The sequence below is a fragment of the Morus notabilis genome, unplaced genomic scaffold, assembly GCF_000414095.1.
Source record: "Morus notabilis unplaced genomic scaffold, ASM41409v2 Scaffold783, whole genome shotgun sequence".
Lineage (NCBI taxonomy): Eukaryota > Viridiplantae > Streptophyta > Magnoliopsida > Rosales > Moraceae > Morus > Morus notabilis.
Window position 1 is genome coordinate 367,279 of NW_010366150.1, and position 10,896 is coordinate 378,174.

Sequence of the window (10,896 nt, forward strand, 5' to 3'; positions counted from 1 at the left end):
GAAAACAATCAAGACCAACAAATAAAACCCACATAAGGTTAGAGTTTGATGGGAAAACACAACCAAAATCAACAAAAGTAAGCAAAACTCAGATCTAGAGATTGGTGGGAGAAACAAACACCAATACTGGCGGAATGATCGTCTTTATTCCACATACGACCACAAAAAAAAAAAGAAAAGAAAAACACCAACATAGATTCCACCATTGTGTAAATCAGTCGACGGAGACCAGCTTCCGGTTGTCGGCCGGACTGTTCTCTTTCTTCGCTGCTTTCCCTCTTTCTCTACTCTCTCACTTTTTTAATTGCATAACTGTGTCTTATTAATAAAGTATTTTCTATATTTTACCACAAAATTATCATAATTTCTCTAAACGTGACTGCTACTCATGAAGTGTGTATTTATTTATTTATATTTCTTTTTTTATTACAAAAATTTTGAACCTTGTTATTGCAAAGTTTCTTCAACCATTATGCTTAATAGAAATGGCTGGTTAATACTTAATTATTTCACTTATTTTCCAAAACCTTATGAGTGCTTTCTAGTTAAAATTGTGAAACCATAACCGAAATATTGACCTTTTTTTTCTCTCTCCCTCTTTGGACAGTTGAATTGGCCTATTGGAATTATATTATTTTGGCCGTCCAATTTAGCCACATCCTAATTCGGCCACTGAAATCAAATTTGTTTTTGTCCTTCACTAGAAAAAGAAGAGTCTAGAAGTACAATTTTATTTTATTTTATTTTTTTAGTGAGAAGATAACAAAAAGAAAAACTTATGACGCATTTTAAACCGTGAAATATTAAGTTTATATCCAAAAGAAAAGTCTAGGAGTATAATCTTCTTTTTAATAAGATAAGATATGAAAAAATACGAGAAAAAAATAAGAAATACAACTCAAAGTGTTAAAAAATATTATTTATATCACTCAATTAAAAAATAAATAATTCTCATTCAATTAATAAAAAGAAAGTAAAATGCCACAAATGATATTCAATTATTTAGAATCATATAAATAATAAGTTTGTATAAAATTATGACAAATTATGTACTTTTATAAAAAAAATGACGACACCATTTTAAATTGTCAAATCTTTATTAAGCTTTTCAGTTTTGTGTATACTATTTTCATTTTGATTAAATTTAAGGTCAAGAAACATACACTATTTTTATTTATGGAAAAGAAATATACGCTATTAATATCCTAAGGTTCCAAATTTTTTTGTGTAAAATAAAAAAAATAAATACGTTCTTTTTTTCAGTAAATAAATATGATTATTTACCCCTAAAAAAATATGATTATTTACATTCCCAAGTTTTATTTCTTTTTTGTTTCTCATTTATTATGCCAACGTAGTACAAAGGATTGCTGCTCAAAAAATAAATGAGTACTCAATACATTACTAAAAAAGGTAAATATAATGAGGTAGAGAGACAATATGAGAGTATTTTAAGAGGTATAGACAGAGTATATGAGAAAAAAAGAATACAAAAAAATAGGTTCGGAATTAATTGTGAAGTGATAATGTCCATATTAAATTCCAAGGAGCTGCTGTTACGGCAATAATATCTCCACCCCAACCCCTTATTTTTTGGTCCTTATCTCTTTAAGGTTTTTTTTTTTTTTTTTTTTTTTTAAAAAAAATTTATTTTTGAAAGATTATGCCGTTTCAAACGGCAAGTCAATAGGACACGTTTTGCTAATCCCATAGAAAAACCCTTCTTTTTTATTTTTTTTTTATTTTTTTTTTAACACTAACTTCCATTTATTTTGCACCATACATATATTTCGAACTATTTCATGGGCACGTATTTATTTCTTTTTTTTGTTTTTTTAGAATCATATTTATTTCTTCGTTACTACCTATATTCTCTTTCTTTCTTTTTTTTTCTTTTTTTTTCCCTATTTTTAGACATTTTATTGGGGCACCCACCAAATATGTTCCTAATTAAGAACATCATATATTGAATTCCAAGACTACCCTTCATCATCTCTATATGCAGGGCAACTTAATGTGCCCAAAATTGTCTTTTCAGAACTTGGTTTTCTCTATTATCAAGCTTTACTTATTCTTCTGTATATTTCCACCGTCCAATTAAGAGGAGAAAAAAATATTAAAACCGTAAGACGATGACAATAATAATAATAATAATAATAATAATAATAATAATAATAACCTACTCTTTGGATTATAATAGGCAGGTTAGGCTTTAAGCTTTCTTCGTTAATGTCATTTCATTTTTGCATGCTCAATTCTCTTCTGTCTCTCGCTCATTGTTCGGTAAGGCTTTTTTTTTTTTTTTTTTTTTTTTTTTTTCCCCTCCCTCTTTATTATATTTCTTTCCCTCTTTATTTATAATGAAGCTTGTATCATGTAAGTATGTCTGACTTTTTTTTTTTTTTTTTGAGGAAGTACGTCAGACATTTCTCATCTGGGTTGCCTGCATTCTATTATTTTATATTTTTCATAGGACATGTGTTATTTTCATATTCTTATTAAATCTTGGGCTTTCTGTAATATAATTCATAATGTATAGAAAAAAAAAAGAAGAGAAATAGAATAATGAACAGTAGTTAGTGCATTTTTCTATTGTGGGTAATTCTTATTTGTTCTATTCCTTCATGTTTGGTCTCCATGAAAGTGTAAAAGGAAAAAAGGGAAATGAAATTTCAAAATGATGTTTTATTTTGGGCAAAAGGTGAGATTTTGGGGAGACCCCTGTTTTGATTGATGCCCACTACCCCACAGAAAGAAACCCAACATCTATATTTCTACATATATTTATTATTTGTATTGTAATGGTATCTTCTGAAACAGTGTCGGAAAAAAAAAAAGGGAAAAAGAAAAGGCATTGGACTTGTTAATGGGATAGACATATTTGGACATTTGTTTGGTGGTTATTAGATATTATGATATCTTTGGAATGTCAGCAAAAGGTGTATATTCTATATAATATATATGTATAGATAGGCCTATATATATTTACAGATAGATAGGCCTGTAAATGTCTGTCTGTGGTAAGTAAAAAGAGTGGAAATGAACAGAATAAGGACTTTTGTATCTGGGTCTTATTAATTGCAATAAGGCTAAAAGGTTTTGTATTGAAAGGTCTGATCTTGATGGATGGTTCTTCCTGTTGTTGCATCCTCGGTACTCTCAAGGAATTCATGGCTTTGACAGCTATATTGCTTTTGTACCTTTTTCTTCTTTTCATTTTCTTGGGCTTTGATGATTTGATTCTCTATTTCTTCCCCTTGTTACTGGGAGTTATTAGTAGACCTTCTGGGGTTTCTCAAGCTCAGTTTTTTCATCACTTCTCTTCTGCAGAATCTGCATGGTGATTTTTATTGTTTTCTTTACTCTCTCTCTCTCTCTCTCTCTATCTCTCACTATTCCTTTATATACAATCTATAATATCTTCTGGGTTTGTCTCTTTCTTTTTAGTTTTGACTTTTCTAATGATAAGATTAAAAAAAAAAGAAAAAAAAAAAACTAATCCCTTTTGTATTGTGCTTTTCCTTCTAACTGTTTGTTGTTATGTGGTGATTAGTGTAATGTAGAAAAGGAAAAGTGAACATGGCATCGACTTCTTCTGGTGGAAAGACTCCATTGTTAGTGAGAGAAGCTTCTTCCAACTTTCGTCCATATCCACAACTTGATGGTAAATATGAGGATGTTGCTGCTGATCCTAAGCTCTTCATGGATAACTTGAAGAAGCTTCATGCTTCAATGGGAACCAAGTTCATGTAAGCTTTTTATTTATTCTCTTTTTCTGCTTCTATATTCCTTGGAAACCAATGAGACTACCAAAAAATTTCATGACTTTTAGACGTTTGGTCATTATATTAATGCTTACCTTTTTGCCTTTTTTTCTTTTGCGCCATACATGGTTACATCATTATCAGTTTGTGGTATCTGGTAAAAGGGGTAATTGAGACAAAAGGGTCTCTCTTAAACTGTGTAGAATTTAACATGGTTTTTATCAATCGTCTCAATTCTTTGGGCCATATTGTCTCATTCTCTGATTGGTCTAACCTTTTCAAATTTTTTTTTTTTTTTTAAACAGCATTTTGTCGTTGACACATTGTACTAGTATTATAAATTTGTTTTTCTAGGTCTTTGGACTTAGTTGGCTAAATTATGTGGTGGGACTTTGTCAAAACATCTAACATGAATATTGGCCTAAGGAAGCTTGATAGTTATTGAAGTCTCTGTATTGCAATAGTTATTTTTTGGGCTGAATTCTGTTTTCTTTTTTTCTTTTGTTAAATATTTTATTTGATCACTGAGTTGCATGGAATAGAAACAATGTATCATTTCTGTTATGTTATGTGGTATTTGGTTGTTGTACTAGCAGGTGAAGCGAATCACTGAGAAGTTTATAAAGGATCTGAACCAGTAAATGTGCTAATTAAGTTATGAGTCTTATGGCTATACAGATAACTGTTCCAGTAGTTGTTCAAGTTGTTCTGAATTGGTTTAGAAATTTTTTCTAGAATCACAGTAAAATCATTCTGTCAGGAGAATTACATCCTAAAGAGTTAATAATTAGGTCAAGAATCCTCTTCTTTGTCTTGTACCTTTTAATACCACCTATTAGCATGGTCATTTTTGTAACTGTTTTATTCAAATTATAAGAGCGGTATTTGAATAAGGAAATTGGGTCTAGGCCTTAGGCAAGCTGGCATGTTAGAACATTGAGATGGCTTTGTGCTTTTTGGCTTCTTTTGTGTATTTTTATATTACCATTCAATCATTTAAAAAAAAAAAAAATCCCTGCCTTTCTGTATATACATACATATATATATATATATATATATATATGTTTCTCTCAGCTGCTGATATTTTTGTAAATTTTATATTTGTGTTAATATTTTAGGATCCCAATCATAGGGGGAAAAGAGCTCGACCTGCATCGACTCTTTCGGGAGGTAACTTCACGTGGCGGTATTGGGAAGGTAAGAGGAAACTACGTCCAACCACTAGACCATTTGTGTAAAAGTTCTACATTATCTTCTAAAGATAGGATGACAAGATCTTTATTTTTAATTGTTTGAAATGTTCATCATGAATTTTTGATTTGTGACTGACCAGATGTGAAGATTACTTAGCAGATGTTGGAAATTCTTTTATGTTTAATGTGGCAAATGATGCTCGTGTGTTTAAATTTAATTTGCCGAAGATGAGTTACTATATTGATTACTTTTCTATAAATTTGCAGATTCTTAGGGATAAAAAGTGGAAGGAAGTTACTTCCCTTTTCAACTTTCCCTCCACGGCTACGAACGCCTCTTTTGTGCTGCGAAAGTACTATCATTCATTGCTTCGCCACTTTGAACAGATTTATTATTTTAAATCTCACGGATATTCCGTCTCTGGTGGTATGAACATGTGATATTAGCTTCATATCAACAACTCTTTGTTTCCATTTACTTTAGTTGATTCAACTATATAGTGCAGATAACTTGCATAGCCCATCGAGGACATCTGTTTCACCAATGTCATCACCGCCGGAAAATCAAGCCGCTAAGTTTCAGCACAGTCAAATAAGCGATGCAGAAATGTCTGGAGGTCTCTTGTTCTTCTTTTCAACTCTTATCATAGAAAGATGCATGGAAATTAGAGTGGTTTCGATGGTGGCCTTTTCGGTCTTTCATTTTCTTCTATGACGAAACGCATCTAGATAGTAGATGTTTAGCTTTGCCTTTGCCTTTCTCATTCCCATCTCCTTTGACCTCCTCCAAAAAATTGTTTCCAAGAAAGCTTTGTGCGGGAGTAATATTTTGTCAAGAATTTTGCATATGCTCATTCTTTTTTCTGCTTGCAGGAAACCTCTTAAATGTTTCCCCATCAGACTGTTGCATTAAGTTGTTCTAATTAGTGTTAATATGGTTGCATTAAGTTGTTTCTTAGAGCTTGTTTGGTAGGAGAGATAGGGTAGGTGGAATAGTGGAAGGATTTTAGAACATTGTTTGGTCGAAAAGAAAAGAGATGGGAATTGAATAATTTCAAATCCTTCAAAGACACCCCAATGTTAACCCCTCCCAATCTGAAAGGATTATAAGACGAAATCCATGCAAACACAATAAGGTTACTCGTTATTTGCCTCACCTAGGTTATATATATTTCTCCTTCCTATTTTCTTTCTCTCCTACCAAACACACCCTTAAATCTTAATAATGCATATTTCTTATGATTCTTCTTTTTATTTACATCCAACTGCTATATTGATGGCAAACTATATTTTGTGTTTGACTTTTTCAAATGCAGCAAAAACACCCCCATCATCAGCTGGAACTTCTGTCATAGGGGTCATTGATGGAAAGTTTGAAAGCGGGTATCTTGTGACTGTTACCATTGGCTCAAAGAAGCTAAAAGGTGTACTTTATCAGTGTACACAGGATCCGTCATGGCAAACGCCACGAGGTACATATCAACAAACACCATCTTCTAACAGGAATGACAATGCCAATGCCTCCTCTGCTGTGCCTGGTGTCCACCGCCGACGACGCAGGAAGAAATCCGAGATCAAGAGGAGGGACCCTGCTCATCCAAAACCCAACAGAAGCGGGTACAATTTCTTCTTCAAGGAGCAGCACGCAAGATTGAAGCCACTTCACCCCGGGAAGGACAGAGATATAAGCAGAATGATTGGTGAACTATGGAACAAGCTAAACGAATCTGAAAGAGCTGTGAGGACCATATCAAATCTAGTATTTCAATCGAGAAAAAGGAGAAAAGTGCATGCAAGGTTTCTTAACCTTTCGGTTTTGTGGAATGCAGGTTTACCAGGAGAAAGCTGTAAAAGACAAGGAGAGATACAGAATAGAAATGGAGGGCTATAGGGAAAGGCTGAGGACAGGTCATGAAGTGATCAGCGATGCAGTGCCCCTACAACAGCGGTTTCCTGAGCCAGACATTAGCATGGCAGAATCCGAAGATCGAAAAATCGAAGAAACTGAGGGTGGAGACTCTCCTACATTGGACAATGAGAGTGATTCGGGCAAAAGTGATTCCGATGATGATGGAATCGCGGAGAAGGATTCTGCCGACGAAGAGGAATCTCAAGAAGCAGTGCTTGGTGCTCATTCTGGTCTTGTTGGTATGGAAACGGAGGAGGGCTTACATGAAGAGAAATTAGAGAATGTTGGAGATGAGGGGATTGAGAGGACTGCTGAGGAAAGAGAAGTGAACCCTGAGAGTAAGGAGACCAAGGAAGAAGAAGAAGAATTAAAGACTTAAAGAGTAAGTGCTAACAAACAATATGTTGTTGGATTTTTAGTTAACTGTTATAACTTAAGCATAGTTTTATAGATGGCTCTCAAGGAAGTTACTTTTAATCCTTTTTCTCATCAAATTAGCTTTCTCCATAGTTGTATAGTGGGTTTACTTTATTAACAAGGTGGTACTAAATTTCAGGCAATTGAGGCAAAAGTTTTGGAAGACCTCAATTTCGCAGTGAAAATTTCGGGTGCATTAATTCTATGTCCAGATAGCTACTGACAAAATCACCTTCATTTGTTAAAGAACTATGCTTATTTTTTCTTATGTTATATTTTTTTTTAGGACATACATTTAGAAAAAAGAAATATTAACAATAAAATAAATATTTAGGTAAGCACATATTTAAAATTATTTAAATGAGCATATTAGAGAGCTAAAGTAAATTAATAAGGCGTAATTAGAAAACACAAGATTTAAAATGAACAAAAAAGTAAAAGAATTAAAATGCTCGTTAAGCAAAGATATTTTAATAAGTCGTAGTTATAAACATAATATCTTTTTTATAAAGAGAAATGCAACATATTATGTATCTTTCGTCCTTTTCTATTTAAATACTCATTCACTGTTAGTGAATGAAATAAAAAAAATTACTCTAAAGACAATATGTAGGCAACAGTGGGGGGAAATTTTTAAAAGAAAAGGCAATAGGTAAGGAGAAAATAAAGAGAGAAGAAAATATAAAAAATGTCTAAAAATGAAAAAAAAAAAAGAAAAAAGAGAATAAAAAAAATAACAGAAAAAAATAGAGGGCAATATATGACCAGAAGTCAACTCCTTGACTCTTTTAAGTATGTATAAATATATATTTTTGAAGTATTTTAATACAGACAATGTATATTCTTGAATTTTAAATCCAGTCAAAACTGATAGTGTATGTTTCTTGATATTGAATGTGATCAAATACCAATATTGTATGTTTCTTAATCTTAGGTCTTCTCAAAATCACATTGAGATAAAGTAAGCATACAAAATCAACTGAGCACGATAAAGAATGGTTGTTCAAAATAGTGCCTTAATTTATATCTTATCGAAGAATTTTCATATAATTTAATGTTCATATAGATTTGAGAAAAAGATACAAATACTCCTTAAAGTGTATAGATTTTTATCCATTACTTTTAATTAATATCCTTTTAATCAAATAACTATATTAGTCAAAAGAGTATTAATGAAGAGTAAAAGGTAAAAATCCAGATCTATGATTTTAATGTTTATGATATTTAACACTCCTAAGAAGTATTCTCCACAATAAGATATCCTTTTGGGGAGTTTCTCCAGTAGGCCGTCCTACCGGTAGTCTTAAATTTTAATCGTTAGATTTAGTTAAAATCACATCAGATTAAAAAAATATGCATATCATACAGATTCTGATACAGATTTGATGGTTGAAAAATAAGAAACTACCGGTAATCTATTTTTATAGAGACTACCAGAGAAACTCTCATCCTTACGTCGTAAAGTGTTTTTAAACTACAAATTGAATCATATCATGAGGTTAAAAAATAGGTAAACCCCACTTGTTTCGGAAAAAGCCATTTAGTCGTTACATTACCACATTGCAAATACAAAATTCTAGGTGCATCATCGGTGTCTAAAATCACACACTAATAAAAATATAGGTTTTACAGTATACTATTTACAAATAAGATTCACTTTTTAGAATGATATCTACAAATAAGATTCACTTTTTATTAATTACAATGTTCTAAATTTATTTAGAATTTCAACTCTACAAATAAAATTCTTAAAAATTGCAGTGTTCTAAATATTTTTGGAATTTCAACTATAGGACCAGTCCTTTTTAACTACTTGTAAGAATTGTTGTTTTAATCGTTGAATTAAATTTTAACAGTTTATGGTTCGTTTAGTTTGTTGATTCGAGTTAAGATGTAACTGTTTCTGAGAGTTTTTTACTGTAATAAAATTTAAATTCTAAACTCGAATCAGTAAAATAAACAAAACTTTAATATGTGATTAAAAAACTTACTCGTGCCGTAAATTTTTGAGGTGAATATTTACAAATAAGACCGTTAAAAAAGTAATTTAATAATTACAACAGCAATTTTTTCTATGACTGTACAAAAAAACCGTAAAACCGAAACCGACCGCAACCAATCGAAGAACCGACCACTCAAAACTGAAAACGATGGTGCCACGTGGAACCGAACACAATCGGTTCAGTTAACCGACCGACTCTCTGGATATTCGGTTCGGTTTCAGTTTTACGTGTGCAGTGTCGGTTAAAACTGAACCGACCGAGGAATTTTTTTTTTATGTTTTTTTTTTTTTAAGCTTATGTTAAGATTGAAATGTCATTTTTAGTTTTACAAGTCACAAAACTGAAAAAACCCACCATCTTTCTCTCAATCTCTCACTTTTTCCTTTCTTTTAAAAAGAACACGGTTAAAATTCTTAAAATATTTTTCTAATAAGAAAATTTTGTATGCAATTGGGTCAAAAGGGCTGTTTAAGAGCAGCTTTTAGCAGTGGTTGCCCCATTCTTAAGTTTTGGTGTCAAACAAACAATCATTCTGACGCTTGATCTTCTTTTTTCTGACCCAATATCCAGTTTTTATGGTTGCATGCAGATTATAAGCAACCTTTCTTAGCAGGGCCAGCCAAATGCAAAAAGTGTAAGGATCTTTTTCAAGTAAGCAAAAGAGGATCTGCAAGAGCTGCTGTCCCCTACATTAGGTAGTATTGTCAGCATCATGAGCTTGCAGGCCTCGTACTTTCTGAGAGATGATCATCACCAGCATCTGACGGTGACGTAAAATCTTAAACTCCATAATTACTTTGTCATTGATTGAGGTGGATTATATATGGTTGTATTACTTGCAACAAGAAAACAAAAAACAACTGTATAGCTTGTAGCAAGAAAAATTCTGAACAATAAATATTGCCATTCTCGAATGAATAAAAAAATTAAGAGAATTTGGTGGTAGAGCTTACCTAGAGTCTGTGTAGTTTGCTGATTCGAATTGAGATGTAATTTTATATAAGAATTTTTTATTATAGTAAAAATGTTAAATATGACTGTTTCTGAGAATTTTTTACTGTAGTAAAACTCAAATTATAGTTTGCTGATTCGAATTGAGATGTAACTTTATATAAGAGTTTTTTTACTGTAGTAAAAATGTTAGATATGACTGTTTCTGAGAATTTTTTACTGTAGTAAAACTCGAATTCTAAACTTAAATAAGTAAAATGAACGGTACCTTATGAACTAAATTGAAAAGAAAAAAATTCAGGACAGAAATGTTAAGCTATAAAAATTTTAGGGGCACAAGTGCTAGATACCATAAAAGGATTGAGACTTGTATTTTTAATTACCATTTTCAATGGATCCAGTGAAATATAATATAACTATTTACTGTGCTTGAAAAAAAAAAAACTAAGGATAAAATTATTTTAGTATTCCGTGTGTTATAGCGAAATATTCTAAACTTAAATAAGTAGAATGAACGGGGCCTTATGAACTAAATTGAAAAGGAAAAAATTCAGTGACAGAAATGTTAAGCTATAAAAATTTTAGGGGCACAAGTGCTAGATACCATAAAAGGATTGAGACTTGTATTTTTAATTACCATTTTCAATGGATCCAGTGAA

The 10,896-nt window shown here is 31.7% G+C and overlaps 1 protein-coding gene across 2 annotated transcripts; it reads left to right on the plus strand.

The window, feature by feature from the left end:
- Positions 1–2,238: 2,238 nt before the first annotated feature.
- Positions 2,239–7,412, plus strand: LOC21404464 (high mobility group B protein 15). Of its 2 annotated transcripts, none has more exons than XM_024173106.1 (7): positions 2,239–2,283; positions 3,554–3,749; positions 4,883–4,961; positions 5,225–5,384; positions 5,464–5,574; positions 6,274–6,695; positions 6,787–7,412. In XM_024173106.1, exons 2-7 carry the CDS (start codon positions 3,580–3,582, stop codon positions 7,243–7,245), a joined length of 1,401 nt encoding a protein of 466 aa, XP_024028874.1. In that variant the 5' UTR covers positions 2,239–2,283; positions 3,554–3,579; the 3' UTR covers positions 7,246–7,412. The 2 variants fall into 2 exon arrangements, with proteins under 2 accessions (XP_024028874.1, XP_010107792.1); XM_010109490.2 differs by lacking the exon at positions 2,239–2,283 and adding an exon at positions 3,196–3,340.
- The last annotated feature ends 3,484 nt before the right edge of the window (positions 7,413–10,896 follow it).